The following is a 25,104-nucleotide window of genomic DNA, read 5'->3' as shown; positions in this document are numbered from 1 at the left end:
GTTTGAATTTCCGTTCTCAATCCAATCCTTGGACTCCTTGTCATCTTCATTCTCACGAAACATCTAATACTGATTAGAATGTGAGAATCTAGCACTAATTGACAATGGGCGGACAAATGCAAAATATTTTGAGCACCATATGCAATACTTCTATCTCTAATGTATGGTATTCTCAACATATCCTCACATGTGCGATGTCTGTTTGTATCTAACATCTATATGATTCTTGTTGAGCGACAATTGAGTTGTGTTGAAACATTTGGTCTGTCACATAAATAGCATCAGGGGCAGTTCTATATATGGACTCGGGACTCTTTGGAGTCCAAACGGAACGCATGTGAAGGACCTATGGGAAGCCTGCGACAGATGGGTTTTTCGGCTGCAGCAGTGCCTGCTTTGTTCATTGGAGAAGAAATCAATTTTTATTTTTTATAAATGACATGGCCAAAACGAGACATTTTGAGTTTGGCAATTTGAAAAGGGAATTGTTATTAGCACTCTAAAAATCTCATTTTACACTCCAAACTTTCTATATTAGGAAAGAAAAATACACTTGTGAATAGCGTAACGTGAAATTTTTGAAGTGCAAATAACACCTCCCTTTAAAAAAAAAATTCTTTCCTGTTAAACAAACCCTACACCTGCTACCTTCCCAAATCAAAATTCTGAAATTCAAACTCCAAATTATAACCCTTCAACCCTAACCCTAACCCTAAACCCCGCTAACTCTCTGCTCCACCACCACTTCTTGTTGTGCTGCCACTCGAGCCGTCATATTCAAACACCCTCTTTCAACGGTCAATGTCATTTCGTCTGAAATTTTCTTAAAATTTCTACATTAAACATCTTTGATGTTGAGATTATAAACTTATTACTGAATAGCGTGATCTGTTACAATATAAAAATAAGATATTTTAACTCGAAAATCTTTTAAACGATGGACAGACAAAATTTTCAACATTTTATACGAGACTTTTCCGTCTTCAATGCATAACATATCAATTAGTTGGTAGGTAGGGGGATTGGGGAAATCATTCATCTTACATGAGCAACGTAACTCCCACGCTCACCCACGCAAATTCAGACACATTCCAAGTTCCCAAAACGGCAGCTGAGAAGGGAACACAATCCGTAATGATAAGGCGCGCCTAGTTGAAGTTCCAGCCAATGATGTTTCTCCACGTGGCAAATTCGGATGACTTTCTTTGCAACGAGCAAATAAAACGCCAACCATTAACTTCCATTCCCTATCTCCAAGCGGTCAGTGCTTAAGCAGTGACAGCAGCTCTCTCAGAAACTCTCTGTCTCCGGTGGCTTTTCCGGCACTTCAACTCACCAAATCCACGTTCCCGAAATACCCTTTTGCTCTGTCCCCCAAAGACTCCAACTTTTTCGGAAAAAAACCAGTATAAATGCCAGGCTGTGAGTCCTGAAAGTTCTGAGGCGCGTTGGAGATACAAGCCGGTATGGACTGCGTTGCAGCAATGACGGCGTCGTTTTACCCGACCTGGAGGGTGAGGAGAAGAGGAGGACTTGTGGGTGGAAAGGAAGGTCCTTTTTTCCGGTATGGTTTGTGCAACAAGGTTTCTCTGCTGCGAGTGAGAGCGAGTGCAGGAGGCGAAGGGGGCGGTGTCGGCGTGGTGGTGAAGGAAGATTTTGCGGACGAGGAGGATTTCATGAAGGGCGGCGGGCCGGAACTGCTCTTAGTTCAAATGCAGCAGAAAAAGGTCATGGAGAAGCAGTCCAAGCTCGCTGACAAGGTTTTTAACACACACAGTGTCTCTCTTCTTCCATGGTTTTTATTTGTATTCATATTTTGGAAAATATGCTCGAATAAACTCGGCGAATTTTAAATGACACTACATCGTAGTTTATATGGCACATAAATTATTGTGGGATTACTTCGGACAAAAGTATTCTTTTGACTATGTTTGGTAGAAAAATGTAAAAGCACTTATGAGTTGTCTACACGAAGCACTTCCAAGTAAAACACTTAAATTTTGAATAAAAATCCTATATGTTTATAATAAAAACACTTGTTAGCGTAAGTGCTTGCAAGCAAAAGTCAATTCAGTGCCTATGCAGTTTTATTTTTGATTAAAAGTTTATAACTGGTTCAGTTTCCGCATATTTTCCGTTTGTATTGAAGCATGAATGTTGGAAACTTTAAATCCGGAAAACCCAAGCCCAATTTTGTGATGCTGCTTATGGATTAATTTTCAGCTACCGCCAATACCAGTAGCAGATAGTGTTCTGGATTTGGTGGTGATTGGTTGTGGTCCGGCAGGACTTGCTCTGGCTGCAGAATCAGCCAAGTTGGGATTAAAAGTTGGGCTTATTGGCCCGGATCTCCCTTTCACAAACAACTATGGTGTTTGGGAGGATGAATTCAAAGGTATTAAACTTGACAATCATATCTGGTTAGCGGCATTATTTGTGAACTACCCAATTCAAAGGACTCAAAACTCTGCTTACATTCGATATTCGCTTTGATTTTTACATTTCCAGATCTTGGACTTGAAGGGTGTATTGAGCATGTTTGGCAGAACACCATTGTGTATCTTGACGATGATTCGGACCCCATTATGATCGATCGTGCTTATGGTCGTGTTTGTCGAGACATGCTACATGAGGAGCTCTTGAGAAAGTAAATACAACCCTATTCTACTACATATCTACTTGTTTTACGCTTGCAGGCATTGTAATTCTTTGAAGATGCATAATTCGTATTAATTTTTATTAGGTGTGTCGAGTCAGGTGTTTCGTACCTCGATTCAAGGGTGGAAAGTATTGTTGAAGCTAGCAATGGGATTAGTCTTGTATCCTGTGGCCACAATATTGTTGTTTCGTGCAGGTATGATGGAATGGCATTTATTCAGTTTAAATTTTTGGTGATGGTTCTACTTCTTCCATGCCTTGTTTCAAACATCTAACTAGTATTATAGGCTTGCTACTGTTGCATCAGGAGCTGCTTCGGGGAAGCTTTTGCAGTACGAGGTGGGTGGTCCAAAGGTGTCTGTCCAAACAGCATATGGTATCGAGGTTGAGGTAGGAATTATGTTTCTAAGTTTTGCTGTACTCGGGGATGACTAGTTCCTTAACTTCCCTTCGGGGCGATTGATGACTTTTTACTATGTCTACTCTTTCTTACAATTTCAGGTGGAAAATAACCCATATGATCCCGAAGTGATGGTTTTCATGGATTATAGAGACTACAAGAAACAAGAAGTTCGGTCTTTAGAAGCAGAATATCCAACGTTTCTTTATGTCATGCCCATGTCTCCGACTAGATTGTTCTTTGAGGTTTGCTCGATGGACATTACTTTTTTTATTGCATTACTTATTCGTGTACAAAGTATTTAGAGAAATGGATTTGCAGGAAACTTGCTTGGCTTCTAAAGAAGCCATGCCTTTTGATTTATTGAAGAAAAAGCTCTTGTCACGGTTACAGACAATGGGAATCCGTATTACAAAAACTTATGAAGAGGTAAGTTTTATGACAGACTACATTGCTTACAATTTCTGAGATGAACGATGATTTTGTTCTGGAAATATGTCCGAACAAGGCTTCATGCCTTGCCATGTAGTGGCACAACAATCACATTTATCTTGAAAGTTGACGCAGTTTTTTAATCTCCATTCTCATCAAGCTGATCAGGAGTTTGGTCTTGCTTACTTTCATAATTCAAGGCATAATCTTTCAGTAATTTATACAGGAATGGTCTTGGATTCCGGTTGGTGGTTCCTTACCAAATACAGAGCAAAAGAACCTAGCATTTGGTGCCGCTGCTTGCATGGTACATCCTGCCACAGGTAACGGTTAAACCAAATAAATTCACCGGATCAGTTCGCAATTGTTCAGATGCTTACGTTTTACCATCAAACAGGATATTCAGTCGCAAGGTCTTTGTCGGAGGCTCCAAAATACGCTTCTGTGATTGCAATTATTTTGAAGCCAGATCATAATAAGGCCATTCACCGCAGCCAAATAAGTAATGAGAACATCTCGATGCTAGGTAAGCGTTGGTTTGGCATGTTTGGAATAGTTTTATATGTTGTGCAAACCGAAATTACTAAAGTACTTGCAAGAACTATGTGTTGTGAGCCTCATATACATTTTCGGCACATTCCCTGTCATGATATTTGAAAGCTTCAATCCACATTTCCACTTATTCGTTAATTTGCAAGGCACAGAGTGAGCTGCATCTACATGTTTCTCTCTTTAAACATCCATCTGTATCGTGTTTTTATGCTTGCTTTGTTATCACTGCTTAGCTAGCGTACTATGTTTCGAGTGTCTTCTGCTATTAAGATCATTCGCTGTCAATACACTATTTCGCTTTCAGCGTGGAATACGCTCTGGCCGCAAGAAAGGAAACGCCAAAGATCATTCTTTCTTTTCGGACTAGCGCTTATTCTGCAACAGGACATCGAGGGCATCAGGATATTCTTTCACACTTTCTTCCGCTTACCCACCTGGTACGATCAATTTTCTATATCTTCCGCTTCACGAAGAAAACTTGAACAGGTTTCTTTGGAAAAAAAAAAAAAAAAAAAAAAAAAACTAGACGAACTTGAATGATTGATCGATGTCTGTGCTTCGGTTGCAGGATGTGGCAGGGTTTCCTCGGCTCTACATTGTCCTCGGCTGATCTCATCCTTTTCGCGTTGTATATGTTTGTTTTAGCACCAAATAACTTGAGAAAGAACCTCGTCAGACACCTACTTTCTGATCCTTCCGGAGCCACTATGATTAGAACCTATTTCACATTCCCGTCCTCCGGCATAATAACACAGTTTAGAGTACCCTAAGAGATGAGGTCACTGCCTACTTTCGAAGGTCACTTGTTTTTTTGGTGTAAATAGTACAAATGTGTGTTCCTTTGTTACCCTTTAGATTACTATAGTGTTCCTAAAAGGGGTTTCAATATGTATCGAGATGTGATTAGCAATGTGGTAAATAAAGGTGGTTCGTGTGGATCCGATTTCACTATTGTAATTTCTAATTAGCAATTTTTGTGTCGATTGTTTGGCAAGCCGAAAATCCAGGATCTCAATATATAGCTTGATAATAATTTGAAGGGAGTTTTAACGAAAAACCTGTGATACTGTTCACTTTAACGAAAAACCACATTTAAAAAGTCAAACCTGGTACTATTCACTTTATCCTTTACTTTGTCCTTATCGTTATAATTCAAAGTTTTCAAGCATTTTTTATTAGTTTCCCTTAATTTAAAATGGCAACAGCTATGTTATTTAGACTTCAACATTTCGTCGATAATGATATTAATATTTAATCAATATATCAATAATTATTTGGTTTGATTTGAAAATCTTCATTTTAATTAATTGCATAAAAATAGTTGAAATTTCACATCTCATGTCATCTATAAGATTTTGGAGTTGACTCAATCTCTATCCATAATACTAAAGATGTCAACTTTTATTTATCAACTAATGTGGAAATTTCTTGTTTGATGTAACGAAATAAGTTTTAAAGTAGGCATAAACAACTATATCGCTTCCAGGGGTGAATTTACCTTTGGACTAGATGGGTCAGCTGACCCCCGAAGCTCACAAACTTTCACAGAAGAGCTGGGTTCTACTTTTGTAAATCTAAGATGCCTTGAAAGTTGTCAATTAACATGCTTGTTCAAAAGTTGTTGACATCTGTTGACAGATATGTAATATAACTTAATAAATAACTTCAATCCTGCCAAATTTCGATGAAATGCCGATTTTCAAAAAAAATTGTGCGATGTGCGTACTATTCTTATCACCAATTATTAGTAGACACCAAACCAACAGAATATTGGACTTGAAAGAGACACTTGTCTCCATTCAAACATTAAGATTTTGAAGATATGGGGACATTGTATTAAAAATAAGAGCATCAAATATAGTAGTAATTTACAATTAAAAGGAGCACTCAAGCATGATACAAAGGAATGACGTCGATCGCTCTACCTATGTTTTTGCAGTGATTTATGCGAATCTTACAATTTCCATGGTTCAGCTGGTGCAGGTTAAGTTTGTTTTATATAACACAAGCATACAAGTTTTATGCATGCTACTTTTGTGCCAAAAGTATTATCCTTGTGAGGAGTATTAATCGAACTTGAAACATTTTTTAACATGATTTGTTAACTAACGGGTCGCTATTGGTTAATTTAACCGTTAATCACACAACCCGTTAAACTTGTGAATTTAAAAACTCATATATATAGAGTTTTTGAGGAATTTGAGTCATATTAACATGTCATGTACAATTATTTGCTAGTTTTAACGAGGGCACATGAAATTACTCTGGAGTAAGTTCTAACCTTTTCGTACCTTAATTTTTGCATTGATGATATATTCGACGAGGTATTAAAAAATACCACAAAATAAAAAATTAGTTTAGACTTTTTAGTCAAAAAGATCTCCGAGATTGGCATAAACACTTAAGTGTTAGACGTAAGCAAGAACCGAAGGTTCGACTGGTTGGCCTGGAATCTCTTGCTTTACAGGGCAAGTGATTGGTTGCCGATTTCCAATAGCATTCAAGGGGAAGAAAATTTAACATATCTTTACCAAGGAGTCAAGGACGGGTCGATGCTTCTGATCCCCTATATAAATTAACCCTCTTAACCCTTTGTTTTACACAAATCAGCTTCCTTAATTAACCCTAGCTACAAAGAGAAGAGGACGAAGAAGGTACGTGTTTCATTTAGTTCAACATGTATGCGTGGCTACATGGACGACCGGATACATATAATTCGGATACAGAATTACAGGTTTGTAAAGAAGGTGACAGAAGAGAGTGAGCACACGTGGTTCTTTTCTTGCATGAATCCATGTCGGAAGCTCTGTGTGTTCATTCTCTATCTGTCACCTACCATCCTTAACCCTCTCTCTCACTACTCTCCCTCAACTATACATATAAGATGATACATATAGGGATGTGCTATCTACACATTCATTTTTACTTCTCACACACCCTTTATTAATTTCTGTTCGTTGATCTTCTTCAATTCATCTGATCCAACAGCTGAAAACAAAAAAGATGTGGAAGAAGTAAAAATGAATGTGTGGATATCACAACACTACATATATACACACACTATCGTTTGACTAGTCAGAGCAAGATATGATACTTAAATCCTAAAATGCAAGAGATTATCCAATAAGCACCCCAAATCATGTATGTCAATAATTGTGCACCCCAAATCATGTATGTCAATAATTGATATTAAGAAACTAAATAAAATTTAGTGGGTTTGGTGAGGTATTTTGGATGGCATTAGAAATCATTTTCGTTCTGTACTTTTTTTTTTTTTTTTAAGAGAATCAGTTGATGGTTTTGCCACGATAGTTCATCATTTCGGGATCTGGGAAGACTTGTAGAGACATTGTAGTCTTTCCTAACCATATAAGCTAATCTCATACTTAGTTTAATCATATTAACACTAATCTCATACCTCCTTTTACCATTAAACTAACCACCAAATATTAATCACATGCGCCATGAGTGATTAATTAATTGTTTAGATGTTAATTGATCTCTCACACTATAAGCAATCCAATAATTTAGCCAAAAGCTACCTTACCTGCAGCCCTTTAAGTAAAACTTGTGATATCAAACGCCTGAGAGTATCTCCTATCATACACAATTCATCCAACACATGGAGAGCAAAGATCAGAAGAAACTTCACATAGCCATGTTCCCATGGCTAGCCTACGGCCACCTAATGTCATTTCTGGAGGTCTCCAAGTTCTTAGCTCAAAAGGGTCACCAAATCTCCTTCATCTCCACCCCCAAAAACATCAATCGCCTCCGATCCTCCTCCTTTTCCCCGCTCATCGATTTCGTCGAGCTTCCACTCCCCGCCGTCGACGGCTTACCGGAATCCGCCGAGTCCACCTCCGAGCTACCAATCAACAAAGTACCTTACCTCAAAAAAGCCTACGACTTGCTCAAGCCTTCAGTCACGCATTTCATCCAACACTCGGGTGTCAACTGGGTCGTCCATGACTTCATTTGCTACTGGATGCCCAGAGTCGCCACTCAGCTGGGAGTCAACTCGGTCTTCTTCAGCGTCACCAACGCCACTACCTTGGCCTTCTTCGGTCCTCCATCCGAGTTACTCAGCGACAAACCCCGGCGGCCGGAGGACTTGACGGTCGTCCCCGAGTGGGTCGACTATCCTTCCAACGTTGCCTTTAAGCTGCATGAGATGGCTAGCTACTGGGATTGCATGGACGACGAGGTCTCTGACTTTCAGAGAGCCGCGGGTGCGATTCAAGATTGTAATTTTGTGACTATGCGGAGCTGCACTGAGTTTGAATCTGACGCGGTGAGTCTGCTCAGGAAGATGTACGGCAAACCCATTGTTCCACTAGGGCTGCTGCCGCCCAACTCAGCACCGCATCAGCATGGCGTCGCTGACGATCGAAGGGATGAGAAGTGGGAATTGTTGAGAGAGTGGCTCGAAAATAAGAAACCGAACTCGGTGGTTTACATCGCATTCGGCACTGAGGTGACTCCTAGCCAAGAGTTGATGCACGAGTTGGCAGATGGGATAGAGAAATCCGGGTTGCCCTTTATTTGGGTGGTCAACAATCGCCCGTTGGTGGAGGGTGTGTTGGGGGCCGATATCATTCCACTCGGGTTTCAAACTCGAGTGGAGGATCGAGGCTTGGTCTGGAGGGATTGGGCCCCACAACTTAAGATTCTAGGTCATGCATCGGTCGGAGGTTTCCTAACTCACTGCGGTTGGAGTTCAGTTGTTGAGGCACTACGGTTTGGGCGGGTTCTGATTTTATTTTCAGGTGCTTATTCAGACCAACCGTTGAACGCGAGACTAATGCACGATAAGCGGGTCGGGTTGGAGATACCGAGGGACGAGCGAGACGGATCGTTTACGAGTGACTCGGTGGCCGAGTTGATTAGGCGAGTGATGGTGGAGAAAGAAGGTGAGTCAATAAGGTCAAATGCATGGGCCATGAAGGAGATCTTTGGCAACGTAGAGTTGAACAACAAGTGCTTGGATGAGTTCACTCGGGTCCTTGAAACCTGGCCGACTTTCACTTAGTCAACGAGAAATTTTTCACTGAATAAGAAATACGGTTCGGTACATCAAGTATTATAATACAAATGGTTGAATGCTTGAAAAGTTTCAACTAATTATATTATGACATTTGGTCATTTGGTGCACCAGACTTTATTCCTAGCATACTGAAAATCTCTCATAATCAGCTTTGTAGATTTCATGTGTTGGTGCCTCTTAGTTGGGATAATTAGATTGGTTGCTTACTTTCTAGTTTGGTTTTATTTTTTTCTAACCTATTAAGAAAAGATCGTGTAATATTTTGTATAATATGTTTTCCTAAAAGTAGCTGTTGTGAAATCCCATTAAAAGAATGAATGGTAAATTGCAGGTAGGCTGAATAGTTTTTCGTGTATTATTGCCAAAGTAGAAGTACAATATATATATACACAACCAAGTCATTATTGTAAACATATTTAACTGACTTGATTGTGTAGATATATTGTACTTCTACTTTGGCAATAATACACGAAAAACTATTCAGCCTACCTGCAATTTACCATTCATTCTTTTAATATACCCACACCAAAGTCATTGAATTGGCCTTGTATAAGTTTGCTTGCAATAAAAACTAAATAAAATTCATTAATGTTATTCTTACCATATTAATATACCACATTAGTATAGCATATTATATGGCATCTGATGTGACTGTCCACATCATCTAAATTAATCATAATTTAATTTAATTTAAAAACTATTTAATAAACTAATAATAAATAATAAATCTGAAATTAAATGGTAATTATGGCATACGAGGAGTCTTCTCTCCTTCCTTCCTTCCCCGTTGCTTCTTCTCCCATTTCTTCTTCTGCACCATTTATTTGTTTCAGCCCAGATTTTAACCCCGTGTGTTGGCTTGTGTACCAATCATTTCTTCATCACAATCTATCCAGCCACACATAGTTCAATGTCCTAACTCGCACAATTCAGCAACCAATTTAAAGCTTTAAACAAATATTAGCAAGATATGAACGTGCCACCCGAAAGTTTGCAAATTTATCAATGCTGAATGAAGTCGAAGGGGCCCGTGGCAGTGGAGGAGTGCTCGTATTAGAGCTCAACTCGTTGCTCATGGACCTGGTGTGCCTGGTTGGAATCCGTAAAAACTTTGGCTTTGATGGGTTTTCTGGGTTTTATTCGATTTCATGATCTAGGTGTTCTTCGAAATTTGATGGGTTCGATGAAACCGGTTGTTTCTTGAAGATCCGGATCTCGAACCAAAAAGAATCGTATAGCTCCATTACTTCGTCTGCTTCCATCAATGGCGAGGCTGTTGAAAAAAATTTGGGCTGAAACAAAAAATTGGCGTGAAAGAAGAAATGGGAGAAGCAGCAACGGGGAAGGAAGGAAGGAGAGAAGACTCCTCGTATACCACAATTACTATTTAATTTCAAATTTTTATATTTATTATTAGTTTATTAAATAGTTTTTAATTTAAATTAAATTATGATTAATTTAGATGATGTGGACAACCACATCAGATGCCACATAATGTGGTATACTAATGTTGTATATTAATGTGGTAAGAATAACATTACTGAATAAAATTGCTTTTTAAGTGTTTCTCAAATACTGTTTGAAAGCCTCATCTATCAGGTGTGTTGCCCACTTATAGAATAACACGTAACACAAATCACAAGAAATGTGATGAAATGTGTGACTTTTTTATCGTTTTATGTTTTTGGCATAATATTTTAAAATATTAGTTGAGTGTATCATTAAGTTGTGAACTAACAAATAGTCCGTACTTTGAGATTCTCCGCAAATCACTAATATTAGATTTTTGAGGAAAAAAACATATCATTATATCAAATAAATATAGCTTCCTCTCACTTTCATCGCATGTACCATTACTTGCTAATCTTAAGAGAGAAGTAAAGGCGGCGTTGACCCAAAGAGAAAAAAGGCAGCTGAATCTCATAGCGTGGGTGGCAGTTGCTCTGGTGTGGTGACAATGACATCAGTAGCGGTGGCAGTTAACAGCGGCTGCGGCGGGAACCCGAGAAGCTTATGCATCGTGAATTGGGCTGCGGAGAATCGCTTGCCCAAAGCAGATCGTTTCGTCTTAGTCCATTTCATCCCTAAAATCAACTTAAACCAACTCCATGTACGTATTTCCTATTTTCGCCGTAACTGAATTTTTTATTGTTGCCCCACTCTCTGTATGGTTGTCGAGAAAATAATGGAAAATTGAATTCGTAATTTGAAGCAAAATGGGAGTGGGGCAATGTTTGATCGATAATGTATAGCTTTATAAGAATTTCAAAATGTCAAGAATCATGTTATTTAGTCGTCAACATTTGATCGATAATATATCAAGATTTAATCAATATATCAACAATTATTTTGATTTTATTTTGAAAATCTTCATCTTAATTAATTGCACAAAAATAGTTGATATTTCACAGCCTAACGCCATTCATAAGAAAATTGCACATCCTAATGTCATTCATAAGATCTTGAAGTTACTCAAGCTCTATCTATGGTACTAAAGATGTCAACTTTTATTTCTCAACTAATGTGGAAATTTCTTGTTTGATTTAAACAAATAAGTTTTAAAGTGGGCATAAACAACTCTATTGCTTCCAATGGAGAATTCACCATGGGACTAGGTGGGTCAGCTGACCCTCCAAAACTCAGAAAATCTTCACAGAAAAGCTGGGTGCTGCTCTTTGTAAAACTGAGATGGCTTGAAAGTTGTTTTCCAACTGCTCAACGAATTACATTGGGCAAGGTAGCTACTAGCCTCATGCATGCCTTTGTATTCGTTTCTATTGGCATCTTCGATAGGCTCACTCAGCATATGTTGGTGTCAACATGCTCGTTCAAAAGCTATTGACATCAATCAACATGCTCATTCGAAAGCATCTATCAACATGTATGCCATATGAGACCTTCAGTCTACCCAAACTCAATAAAATACCAATATGCATGCTATTCCACCCAAACAATTTCTTGTGCTGCATGTTCTATTCTCATTGCCCCCATCCCCCCGCACCCCCAAAATAAAGTTTTTCAAGATCCGCCACTGGTCGCTTCTGTATGAAAAAAAGTGGGCGTGAATAAGAAAATAAAAGATTGCTACATAAGTTGGCGTCTTTTTTTCATAAAAACAAAAAAGAAAAGGGATTAGCTGGTGTCTTTAGCATCGCACAAGTTCTATTTTGTAAATGCCAATCATTATTAGACACCAAACCAACAGAATATTGGACTTGAAAGAGACACTTGGCTCCATTCAAACATTAAGATTTTGAAGATACGGGGACATTGTATTAAAAATAAGAGCATTAAATCTAGTGGTAATTAACAATTAAAAGAAGGAGAACTCAAGCATGATATAAAAGAATGACGTCGATCTCTCTGCCTATGTTTTTGCAGTGATTTATGCGAATCCAGCAATTTCCATGGTTCCAGGCTTCCAGCTGGTGCAGGTTAAGTTTGTTTTATATATAACTCAATAAGCATTCACGTTTTATGGATGCTACTTTTGTGCCAAACGTATTTATCTTGGGCGAGGAGTACTAATCGAATTTGAAACATCTTTCTAACACAATTTATTTAACTAACGGGGCGCTATTAGGTATTTAACCGTTATTCACACGACCGGCTAAACCTTACTCATACAGTTATATGTATATATATATATATAGAATTTTTGCAGGGTTAATTTGAGTCATATTAACATGTCGTGTACAATTATTTGTTAGCTTTAACGATGACATATGAAATTACCTTTGACAAAGTTCAAATATTTTTTTACCTTGAATTTCGCTTTGATGATATATTTGACGAGCTAGTAAAAAAATCCCACTAAACCGAAAATTAGTTTAGGATTTTTAGCTAAAATGGTCCCTGATATTGACATAATTCTTCACTTTGGTCCATAACAATGAAAATTGTTAGAAGTGGACTTTGAGTTTGTTCACTGTAAGTCATTTTGGTCATTTCTGATAAATATGTCAATATTCTCGTTAAATTGTCATGTGAACGACCACGTGACAACTTTTTGAGGGTATTTTTGTCAAACCAACCTCTTCACTTAACGAGGATATTGATAAATTTTTCACGAAATAAAATGATTCAAGATGAACAAACTCAGGAACCGATTCTATCCATTTTCAATGTTACGAACCAAAGTGAGAAGTTATACCAATCTCGGGACCATCAAGTTTTGATTCTAGCAGGTGAACCATATGCATATAACTTGGTAACATACATGCATGAACTATTAAGCACGTGAGTGGTAGACGTAAGCAGAATCTCTTGCATTTCAGCGCAAAGTGATTGGTTGCCGGTTTCCAACAGCATTCAAGGGGAAGAATTTAACATATCTTTACCAAGGAGTCAAAGACGGATCGATGCTTCCGATCCTATATAAATTAACCCTCCTAACCCTGTGTTTTTCACAAATCAACTTCTTTAATTAACCCTAGCTACAAAAAGAAGAGGACAAAGAAGGTGCTTGTTTCATTTAGTTCGATATGGATGCGTGGCTACATCTACGATCGGATACATAAAGATCGGATACACGTGGTTCTTTTCTTGGATGAATTCATGTCGGAAGCTCTGTGTGCTCACTCTCTACCTGTCACCTACCATCTTTAAACCTCTCTCTCAACAACATATAAGATGATACATACATGCATAAATACACACACTATCGTTTGACACCATAGTTTGATACTCAAATCCTAAAATGTAAGAGATTATCCAATTCGAAACAGGAAAACCTAAAATATCAGTAATTGTGCACCCAAATCAGGTATGTCAATAATTGATATTAAAGCTAAATAAAATTTAGTGGCTTGTGAGATATGTTGGATAAGTCCAGCGTCATAATTATAGAAGAATTCTTGAATTTTCTTGTAATGATCTTTACAGTTTGGTATTGAAAATGATTTTCGCTCTATATTTTACTTCGTATTTTGGTTACAACAGAAAATAGAAACCAACTCGAGAATATCTTAATCATATTAACTCATCTTCCCTCATCCAAACACTAGTCTCATATTTCCTTTTACCATTAAACTAACCTCCAAATATTAATCACATGCACCGTGATCGATTAATTTAATTGTTTAGCTGTTAATTAATCTCTCACACCATAAAGCAATCCAATAATTTGGCCAAAAGTTGAAAAAATGGGACTAAAAGCAAGGGACAAGAATTGTCTAACCTCCCATTTACAGTGCCATCCTGTTTTGTGTGATCACGGTTAAGCCACGTCAACATTTTATATTGTTTTTTTTATAAAGATAATAAGACAAAAATAAATAGTAATATAAAATGTTGCCGTGACTTAATCGTGACCACACAAACAGGAGGGCACTAGAAGTGGGAGAGCAGACAATCCTTGTCCAAAAGCAAGAGCCCAAACAAACGTACTCAATAACAAGTTTAGATTGAGATATTCCAAGTCGATTCTCTCAAGAATGAAACTAATTGAACAAGCAAGTGATCCTTTACTACAGTGATGGAAAAGTGTTGAGTCCTTGCATGACGACATGGATTCAAATCTCATTGGTAGCTAATTTATCATCTAATCTAACAAAATCTTATCTTTTGACCCAAAAAAAAAAAAAAAAAAAAACCCTAATTGAACAAGAAGAAAGATTATTAAAATAAAAATTACTTAAATTTAAATCAAGACTACAAATCGCTAAACCATTTATGGCAAATTTCTTTGTAGACATGCCAAACTTCGCATTTTTAATATCTTAAAAGCAATTCTCAACAGGCCAAAAGAAGAAGACCCAAAGAATAATTATTGCCAAAAACTTACAATGTCAAATGAACTGTGACTGCTGATTTTGTTAGAGTTAATGTAGAAATATAGAGAATAATTCGAAGAATGACCTTGAGGTACGATTTGAATCGTTTCCTTAAAATGTTATTTGCCCCCACTCGAATGAGTTTGCTAAAGGGTTCCCGGCAAATCACTTCTAGGATAAAACAAAGTATGGAATATTCGAATAGCAAAATCGAATTGTATTCCCCTAGAAATAACTAGAAAGAAATTGTATGAATGTGATGGAGAGAGAAAAGAGAGCAAATAAATTGTGTAAACAACAAATTTCTGAATAAATCTTCTCTTATGCCAATGTTACCAATATATAGAGATTATTGCACCCGTTAGACACATCATTTGTTCTGAGTATGCTTTTTCACCATAGGATACAACTTATTACAGCAGTATATCCAATGAACATATCTGATACAAAACACTAATTACCCAAAAATCATATTTGTTATAAAGCATGCATCAGATACCCAGTCAATGGGTATGTCTGTTAGCAACAATGAAAGGCTGCAATGCTTCAAATTGAAGAGATGTAACCATTAGGCAAAGAACCCAACTCTTTTCTGCAAATACAAAACGCACGCATATATATATGCCTATTTTATATATATATTAGGGTAAATTACATTTTCATACCTTAGGTTTGGGTTCTATTTCAATTTCTTACAACATCTTCAAAACATTTGACTTTCATACCTTAAGTATTATTTTATTTCAAAATAATACCTCCATTACATTTTCCATCAATTGATCTGTTAAATGCTAACGTAGCTGCCACTTCTATACCACGTGGCTGCCAAATGTCTGCCACATGGCAAATAAAATAATTTTTTAATTTTTTTAAAAAAACCTGTATTTTCTCAAAAAAAAGAAAAAAAAATTGAAAAAAAAGAAGGGTAAATTACACTTTCATATCTCAGGTTTGGGGTCTATTTAAATTTCTTACAACATCTTTAAAACATTTTACTTTCATACATTAAGTACTATTTTATTTCAAAATAATACCTCCGTTACATTTTCCATCCATTGATATGTTAAATGCTGACGTGGCTGCCATGTATATGTCACGTGGCTGTCAAATGTTTGCCACGTGGCAAATAAAATATTTTTTAAAAAACTTGAATTTTCTCAAAAAAAAGAAAAAAAAATTGAAACCAATGCCTTCCCTCGACCCCCCCCCCCACCCCCACCCACCCCCACAACGACCCTGACCCAGAACCCAAAAACTTGCAAGAAGAAGAAGAAGAAGAGGGAGAAAAAAAAAAAAAAAAAACCCCAGCTCGTCCCACCTAAGCCACCCCTTTCTCCCATCCCCCATCACCCACAAAAATTCCACCTGAGATTAGGTGGATCTACCACAAAATTAGTCCAAAAATCATCTCAAACTCAAAGTATTTTCAAAACCTATCCATACTGAAAATCACAAGATCCTGACCTAGGGGGGTAGGGAAGGGGGGAAGATCGCGCGGCACCAAAGAGGGGGGAGGTGGGTCGCATAGGGGGTCGTGCAGTGTCGGGGTGGGGAGGGAATTTTTTTTTTTTCTTCTTCTTCTTCCTCCCTCTTCTTCTTCTTCTTCAAATTATTATTATTTTTTTTTTGAGAAAATTCAGGTTTTTAAAAAAGAAATTAAAAAATTATTTTATTTGTCACGTGGCAGATATTTGACAGCCACGTCAACATTTAACAAATCAATGGATGAAAAATGTAATAGATGTATTATTTTGAAATAAAATAGTACTTAAGGTATGAAAGTGAAATATTTTGAAAATGTTGTAAGGAATTGAAATAGACCCCAAACTTGAGGTATGAAAGTGTAATTTACCTTTTTTTTTCTTTTTTCTTTTTTTTTTTGAGAAAATTCAGATTTTTAAAAAAATTTAAAAAATTATTTTATTTGCCACGTGACAGACATTTGACAGCCACGTGACATATATGTGGCAACAACGTCAGCATTTAACAGATCAATGGATGAAAAATGTAACAGAGATATTATTTTGAAATAAAATAGTACTTCAGATATAAAAGTGAAATGTTTTAAAGATGTTGTAAGGAATTGAAATAGACCCCAAACCTGAGTTATGAAAGTATAATTTACCTATACATTATATTCTTGAAATATCCTACAGATTAACCAATAGCTTATGAATTCTCCATGCCATTACTGCCCTTCGTTTGCAACTAGAAAGGTTGCCCGTGCGATGCTGCGGGGGTTTAGAAATTGTATGAATCATGTAGATAGTTTTAGATATATATATATATATATATACATATATTTTTACATGTAAAAATATATTTATATCCTAAGTCTTCAATTTCTTTGTCACATTGAAGTCCCCAACGTCTTCAAAACGCTGAATAAAGGGCCCAGAATCCAGCTTCGAGATAACTTAAAAATACGAGGAAATTGGCAAATTAGCTTAAACAATGCTATTATTATCCAATCAAAGCCAAACTGAAATGGTGCTGAACTAACACTATAAAATTAGTCAAAGAAACTAAACAATGGGTAGACTGTTTCTAACATTTATATTTTATACAAAAATAATCTTCTGACAAAGCAAAAAACACAAATTAGAGAGGAGAAAATATATAAAGTTAGTTAAAAGGTCACAAATACAGAAGTCATTTAATGGAGATTATTCGAATAGATTTTGTTAAGCAACCACACGGATTATATATGCCAAAGATTAGATGATGGTAAGCGTCAAATGATATACCAACTGGAATCTTGAATTTCATGTGACTCAACTATATACAAAATACTCCAACAAATATTATAATTTACCAAACACAAATACAAAAGGGCACGTAAAAGAGTCTCTGAATGTTGATATAGCGTACCAAGTTAGTAAAAATATACTTCGACATGGCCAGCTCAAAAGAAAGAGATTCCTCGACTCACAATGTGTTATAGAGAAACAATTTCCTGCATATTTCAATATATCCCTTTGTCAATAAATCCTTTGTTGTTGTTGTTGTTGTCGTCGTCGTCAATATATCCATTATATCCATGAATTACACTAATTCATAACCATTGAATCGTCATTGTAAAGGACTAGTGAATATTTGTTCTTTGTATGCGTGTAGATGTAGAGACTAATAAGAAATTAAACATGTTCGAAATATTTGAGCTTTACCTGATTACCGACGAAACAAAGGGCTCAAAAATAGGATTTGAACTCATATTTGAACTCGAATTACATCGATGGCTGCTACCTCTTTCTCTGAGCTCTAAGTTGGCAATTAAAGAAAGTACTATAAATTTTGAGACATGCAATTCAAATTGTAAACAAAAGGCTAAACTTTCAGACATGCAATCCGAAATTAAGCTTTACCATTAATATTGAAAAATTATGGTTGTGAAATAATAAACTATAATACATAAAAATAACTTGTTGAAGACCCATATCTATTTATTTGAGCCCAAAAAAAAAAAAAAATTGTGTGCGAAAAATTCCCTAGAATAGCATGCCTTCACATTACAGGCAAAATTAATTGATGTGAAAATAACCTAAAAACTGATAGGGCATCAATGTTTGCCATAATGAAAAAGAACAGATGTTTCCTAGCTATATTTTAGGGTAATCTAAAAATGTCTCCATCCTTGATATGAACAATATATAGTAATAGCTTGTCATTAGTTTTAACAATCTATAGGTTTTAGCAAACAATTAAAATCAGAACCTATGTGGAAAATGCTGAAAATGGTGTTAACCACCACTGAGTTAAAATGAAATTAAACTGAATGGATATACTATTATGCCTTTAACAAATAGAAAACACTGCACTTGTGAATTTCGAGCAAAAATATAAAACAAATTTGAAAATAAGATTCCATGTAGAAAAGGAATTTGGAAGAAAAAAATGGAAAGGTATGAGTCTAGCCTGCTGTTGGTACCCTTAAAGGAAAAACAATTAATTCGATAACTATTACGTTGAAAAAGAAGAAATTGTAATGAAATTGGGCTCTCAGCTCCTGGTCACTAAATAGTACTATTTTGTCCTCCGGGGGACACCACCAAGAGGTTCTTTCTCAAAAAGGTCTGCCCCACCGCACCTAAATGCACACTACCTCCTTATCCAGATTAACCATTATGTTGAAAAAGAAGAAATTATAATGAAATCCTAAATCCAAGCCATTAGAAAAATGTAATTCTTACCAGATTAACAAAGTTAACAACAAATCAAACCAAACTAAAAGCCTAAACCAAAACAGGAAAATAAATTAAATGCCAATGAAAGAGTAAAACATGTATGAGCAAGGCAGGGGTTTACAAACTCTGTTAGTTCCTTCAAACATGCATAAAAGGGTGTCGAGTTTTGCCAATTACCCCACAATTGCAGATAATTACATATTCTATTCTAATTCTAAAAAGTAGGTGTCAATCAAATTATTAAGTGAGCAAAACCGAAGCAAAAAAAATGTTAAAGAAAGAGAAACATAAATTGCTTATCATGGATTTTGGAAAAATAAAAAATAAATGTTAGAAATATAGAATAAAGAGGTCACCTATTATTTTCCACATGTATCTTTGCAACTCATACACATAGATTTGATAATGTTTGCTTGTCTGTGATATGCATATAGACATTTTACCAAGAGTTATTAGCTTTTTCCAATCTTTCAAACAAAATTATATTGTCTCGCTGATATGAAATTAAATTGAAAGTAGAGCCCAAATAAAGCTTGAGGGGTTTAACAATATGAAATTACATCAAACTTCAATCAAGTTGCATGATTAATCCATATAATCGACATGGATTCCGCAGGGAGCTAAGGGAGAAATATCAATTCGGGCTATATCTATCAAACATATCAAAGAAAAATCTATGTCACTTCTTACTGGGTTGACTGTTACTGTTGCCGACCAGTTGCGACAGAAGTGATTGCTACAAAGTAAAGAGTATCTGCAAGATAGAAAATAAAAAACAAAGGCAATAAGAAGCAAAAGTTAAATTATGAAAGAGCGAAATAAATTGACTGATGAGCATTGAGTTTGTATGGAATTTCTTTCTAAATACTTTGCATGTAGAAGTTGTGAATCTTAATTAGGTTTCATGTCTTAGTCTTACATACTTTGTAATTTTTGCAGGACCCTGATAGTTGCTAATGCTGGGGATTGTCGAGCTGTGCTTGGTAATGGGTAGAGCAGCAGAGATGTCCAAGGGCCACAAACCAAATTGTAAATATGAAAGACTAAAACCTGGTTTGGTATTATGAAAAAATGAAAAAAGCTGCTATAAAAAAAAGCTGGGAGCTGTTTTTGTGTTTGGTAAACACTCAGCTTCAGCTTTTTTTCACAGTTTTAGATGAAAAAAGCCAAAAACAAGAAGCTGCAAAATCCAGCTTTGAAAAATCGGCTTTTTTTCACATATATTTTACATAAAAGTTTGTCAAACACTCTATTACTGTTTTTTTTTTCAAAAGCACTTTTACAAAAAAGTTTATCAAACACTCTGCTGCTTTATTTCACAGCTGCTTATTCTCACAGCACAGCAGAAGCAGCTTTTTTTCAAAGCACAGCAATACCAAATCAACCCTAAGAATTGAGAATCTTGGTGGGGTTAAACACAAACTTCAAAACTCAAAACCTTAGGCACCCAGAATCAATATACCTGTATAGTCTAAGCAGAAATTCTGGGCTTTGCATCATCCCCCTTAATTAAGAATTGGAATCGAGCATGTTGCGTTACTGGGGGTTAGAACCGAGAATTTGCAGTCAAATAATGTTAAGAAAGAATAAATTTCATCCTCAAACTTATTTATTAACAGAGAAATTAAAAACAAATTCAAGGCTTGAAAATAAAATATAAAAAAATAAATTCAAAACAAATAAAGACTCTAACATTTCTTAAGAATTATTAAGTAAAGGATAAAAAAAACCATTATGTGAAACAAATTTGAGAAAATAAAGGGAACCAAATTTAACCTGAGTATTGTTTACATACGGGACCTGAGAACGAAACCCACCAAGAAAATTTCAGGGATAGGCGAGAATTTCCGAGAAAAATTCAAAATTTTAAGCAAAGATGGTGTTTTTTCAATTTGTTGGATGGCTTGAGGGTTTTTGGGATTTGTTGGTTTTAGGGTGAGATTACTGTGGGAAGCAAATGGAAAAGTGTACTGGAAAATTACCCGAAGGAATAGAAGAGGGGAACATGAAAGATCATGGTTCTTTCAGTAGTGAGAGATGAGAGGAGAGAAGACCGCGGAGTGAGAGAGAGAAGTGGAAACGGAAGGAAATGTCGAGAAGAATTGGAAGCAGAGCTTTCAACGATGATCGACACGTGGGCAGCCTAAAAGGGAAACGGTGAGCAAAGCCACTCGACGCGCGAAGAAAACAGGCGATGGCAGACGCGTGGAGACAAAGGCCGCACAACCGTATTTTTACTGTAGAGAAGCTGGTAGAAAACATTGAGAAAGAATTTTTTAGAGAGCATTTTCGCCATTTTACTACTCTAGAACAGTACCACCGAGTTTGAGTTTTATTATATATAGAATTTCTGATATCAAAAGCCTGAGAATCTCTGCTCTCACACCCAATCGTCGAACACATGGACAACAAAGATCAGAAGAAACTTCAAATAGCCATGTTCCCATGGCTAGCCTACGGCCACCTAATGCCATTTCTCGAGGTCTCCAAGTTCTTGGCTCAAAAGGGTCACCAAATCTCCTTCATCTCCACCCCCAAAAACATCAATCGCCTCCGATCCTCCTCCTTTTCCCCGCTCATCGATTTCGTCGAGCTTCCTCTCCCCGCCGTCGACGGCTTGCCGGAATCCGCCGAGTCCACCTCCGAGCTACCAATCAACAAAGTCCCTTACCTCAAAAAAGCCTACGACTTGCTCAAGCCTTCAGTCACGCATTTCATCCAACTCTCGGGCGTCAACTGGGTTGTCCATGACTTCATTTGCTACTGGATGCCCAGAGTCGCCACTCAGGTCTACTTCAACATCACCAACGCCACTACCTTGGCTTTCTTCGGTCCTCCGTCCGAGTTACTCAGCGATAAACGCTGGCGGCCGGAGGACTTGACGGTCGTCCCCGAGTGGGTCGACTATCCTTCCAACGTTGCTTATAAGCTACATGAGATGGTGAGCCCCTGGGATGGCATGGACGACGAGGTCCTCGATTTTCAGAGACTCGGGCGTACGATTGAAGATTGTAAATTTGTGACTATGTGGAGCTGCACCGAGTTCGAATCTGACGCGGTGAGTCTGCTAAGGAAGATCTACGGCAAACCAGTTGTTCCACTCGGGCTGCTGCCGCCGGTCTCAGCGCCGCAACAGTACGGCGTCGCTGACGATCGAGGGGATGAGAAGTGGGAAGTGTTGAGAGAGTGGCTCGAAAATAAGAAACCAAACTCGGTGGTTTACATCGCCCTCGGCACCGAGGTGACTCTGAGTCAAGAGTTGATGCACGAGTTGGCACATGGGATAGAAAAATCCGGGTTGCCCTTTATTTGGGTGGTCAACAATCGCCCGTTAGTGGAGGGCGTGTTGGGCTCCGATATAATTCCATTCGGGTTTGAAACCCGAGTAGAGGATCGAGGCTTGGTCTTGAGAGGTTGGGCCCCACAACTTAAGATTCTAGGTCATATCTCGGTCGGGGGTTTCCTAACTCATTGTGGTTGGAGTTCAGTTGTCGAGGCGCTAGGGTACGGGCGGGCTTTGATTTTGTTTTCGGGTGCTAATTCGGACCAAGGGTTGATCGCGAGATTAATGCACGAGAAGCAGGTTGGGTTGGAGATTCCAAGGGATGAGCGAGATGGGTCGTTTATGAGTGACTCGGTAGCCGAGGTGACTAGGCGAGTGATGGTGGAGAAAGAAGGTGAGTCAATAAGGTCAAACGCATGGGTCATGAAGGAGATATTTGGCAATGTAGAGTTGAACAACAAGTGCTTGGACGAGTTCACTCGAGTCCTAGAAACCTGGCCCACTTTCACCTAGTCAACAAGAAATTTTTCATTAAATAAGGAATACGGTACGGTACTTCAAGTGTTATAATACAAGCAGTTAAATATTTGAAAACTTTCAGTTTATTATATTATAATATTTAATGTACCAAACTTTATTGTTCACATGCTGAAAAATTGTCTCCTAATTAACTTTGTAGATTTCATGTGTTGGTGCCTCTTATTTGGGATAATTAGATAGGTTGCTTTACTTTTTAGTTTGTTATTTATTTTTTCTACCAACAATGAAGTGTCATTGAATTGGCCTTTCTTAAAGGAAAATGATCTTCTTTGGATCTCTTCCATCTAATTCTCTTCATTAAACAATTTGGGTTCTTGAAATTTGATTCAACGGCTAAAAACAGGGGCCCTCTCTAAATGTTATAATAACTTTAGCCGTTGGATCAAATTTCAATGACCCAGATTGTTTGATGAGGAGGATTATGTAGAAGGAATACAGAGATGATCAATTTCCTCTCTTAAATTGTAAAAGTTTACTTGCAATAATAACTAAATAAAAGTTTGCTATGTTTGCCATTCTGCCAATGTCGCGACACACCGTATGATTGAGTTGGCTATTTCTTCTACCTTAGATTTTTGGTTTTTTGAGGAGCCTTCGGATTTGATTATGGATGTCTTCTTAGAATCTGTATGAGCTTTTCTCAATGTCAATAAAACCACTACCGTTTCTCTTCAAAAAAAAAAAAAAAAAAAAAAAATTGTTTGAAAGTCCTATATATCAATTGTACTTCTACTCACTTATAGAATAACACGTGACGCAAATCACAAGAAATGCTAAGAAAGATTGGACTCTTTATCATTTTATATTTTTAGCATAATATTTTAAAATATTAACCGAGAATTACATTAAAATGTCCTTACCTTGAGATTCTCAGCAATCACTACGTATCACATTTTTGGGTTAAAAAAAATCATTATATCAAGTAAATATAGTTTCCTCTCACATTCATTGCATGTACCATTACTTGCTCATCCTGAAAGAGAAGGAAAGGTGGCATTGACCCAAAGAGTAAAAAAGGCGGCTGAATCTCGTAAAGCGGGCGGCAGTTGCTCTAGTGTGGTGACAATGGCATCAGCAGCGATGGTGGTAAACAGCGGTAGGAGCCCGAGAAGCTGACGCGTCGTGAATTGGGCTGTGGATAATCTCTTGCCCAAAGCAGATCGTTTCGTCTTAGTCCATGTCATCCCCAAAATCAACTCAATCCCAACTCCATGTACGTAATTCCTATTTTCCCTGTAACTGAATCTCTGACTGTTGCCCCACTATTTGTTTGGTTGCCGAGAATATAATGGAAAATTGAATTCATAAAAAGAATTATTGACGAAATGAGAGTGGGGCAACGTTTGATTATAAGAATTTGAAATGTCAAAGAATTATGTTATTTAGTTGTCAACATTTCATCGACTTTTATTTATCAACTAATGTGGAAATTTCTTGCTTGATGTAAACAAACAAGTTTTAAAGTGGGCATAAACAACACTTCTCGCTTCCAATGACATATTAACCTTAGGACCAGGTGGGTCAACTGACCCCTCAAAGCTCAGAAAACCTTCACGGAAAAGATAGGTGATGCTCTTTGTAAACCTGAGATGTCTTGAAAGCAGTTATCCAACTACTCAACGAATTACATTGGGTAGGGTATCTGCTAGGCTCATACCTTTGTATGCGTTGCTACTAGCATTTTCGAGATAGGCTCGCTCAACAAATGTTGGCATTAGCATGCTTACTCAAATGCTATTAACATCAGTCAACATGCTCGTTCGAAAGCTGTTTGCATTTATTGGCAGGTATGCAATATGTCTTGATAAATGACCTTTGGCCTACCTAGACTCAATGAAATGCCAATTTGCGTGTTATTTCGCCCAAACAATTTCGTGTGTTGCGCGTACTATTCTCATTGCCCCCCTCCCCATCCCCGCGTAAGTTGGTGTCTCTTGCTTTTTTTTTTAAAAAAAAAGGATTAGTTGGTGTCTCTAGCGTCGCTCAAGTTCTATTTTTCAAATGCCAATTATTAATAGACACCAAATCAATAGAATATTGGACTTGAAGGGGACATTGTATTAAAAATAAGAGCATCAAATCTAGTAGTAATTAACAATTAAAAGGAGCACCCAATGATCCTCTATCTCTGTATCTTTTTGTGTTACGTGTGGAGAAGTTGGGGCATCTTATCAGTGAAGCTGTCTCTAATAAATGTTGGAAGCCTGTCAAAGTGGCCAAAAAGGGGCCTACCA

The 25,104-nt window shown here is 37.2% G+C and overlaps 1 protein-coding gene, 1 long non-coding RNA gene and 2 pseudogenes across 7 annotated transcripts; 3 read left to right on the top strand and 1 right to left on the bottom strand.

Moving 5' to 3' along the window:
- The first annotated feature begins 1,024 nt into the window (after positions 1-1,024).
- On the top strand, positions 1,025-4,999 carry LUT2 (Lycopene beta/epsilon cyclase protein). Its single transcript, XM_068488604.2, has 11 exons — positions 1,025-1,760; positions 2,224-2,395; positions 2,509-2,647; positions 2,744-2,854; positions 2,946-3,048; positions 3,160-3,303; positions 3,380-3,487; positions 3,717-3,813; positions 3,888-4,016; positions 4,347-4,479; positions 4,611-4,999. Exons 1-11 carry the CDS (start codon positions 1,467-1,469, stop codon positions 4,810-4,812), a joined length of 1,632 nt encoding a protein of 543 aa, XP_068344705.2. The 5' UTR covers positions 1,025-1,466; the 3' UTR covers positions 4,813-4,999.
- A 2,622-nt stretch (positions 5,000-7,621) lies between these two features.
- On the top strand, positions 7,622-9,513 carry LOC137747025 (UDP-glycosyltransferase 91C1 pseudogene; annotated as a pseudogene). The gene has a single exon (XR_015958147.1). The product of XR_015958147.1 is annotated as a UDP-glycosyltransferase 91C1 pseudogene (transcript).
- Positions 9,514-17,177: 7,664 nt separating this feature from the next.
- LOC148698804 (uncharacterized) lies at positions 17,178-21,206 on the bottom strand. Of its 4 annotated transcripts, none has more exons than XR_015958145.1 (6): positions 20,824-21,206; positions 20,510-20,586; positions 19,971-20,026; positions 18,031-19,801; positions 17,735-17,819; positions 17,187-17,279 (listed from the first exon to the last, which is right to left on the bottom strand). It is a non-coding gene; the product is annotated as an uncharacterized LOC148698804 (long non-coding RNA). The 4 variants fall into 4 exon arrangements; XR_015958142.1 differs by having other exon boundaries at positions 17,188-17,279; positions 19,971-20,021; XR_015958144.1 differs by lacking the exon at positions 17,735-17,819 and having other exon boundaries at positions 17,178-17,279; positions 19,971-20,021; positions 20,824-21,205.
- Positions 21,207-21,370: 164 nt separating this feature from the next.
- Positions 21,371-23,017, top strand: LOC137747026 (UDP-glycosyltransferase 91C1 pseudogene; annotated as a pseudogene). The gene has a single exon (XR_015958141.1). The product of XR_015958141.1 is annotated as a UDP-glycosyltransferase 91C1 pseudogene (transcript).
- The last annotated feature ends 2,087 nt before the right edge of the window (positions 23,018-25,104 follow it).

This window comes from Pyrus communis, chromosome 2 (assembly GCF_041283825.1).
Source record: "Pyrus communis isolate YQ-2024b chromosome 2, ASM4128382v1, whole genome shotgun sequence".
Taxonomy (NCBI): domain Eukaryota; kingdom Viridiplantae; phylum Streptophyta; class Magnoliopsida; order Rosales; family Rosaceae; genus Pyrus; species Pyrus communis.
This window is presented reverse-complemented; position numbering and strand designations above follow the sequence as displayed.

Coding starts and splice junctions, on each gene's coding strand:
- LUT2 (XM_068488604.2), top strand. CDS start 1,467: ATGGACTGCGTTGCAGCAATGACGGCGTCGTTTTACCCGACCTGGAGG. Junction 2,648..2,743: donor CATGAGGAGCTCTTGAGAAA/GTAAATACAACC, acceptor AATTTTTATTAG/GTGTGTCGAGTCAGGTGTTT. Junction 4,480..4,610: donor TTCTTCCGCTTACCCACCTG/GTACGATCAATT, acceptor CTTCGGTTGCAG/GATGTGGCAGGGTTTCCTCG.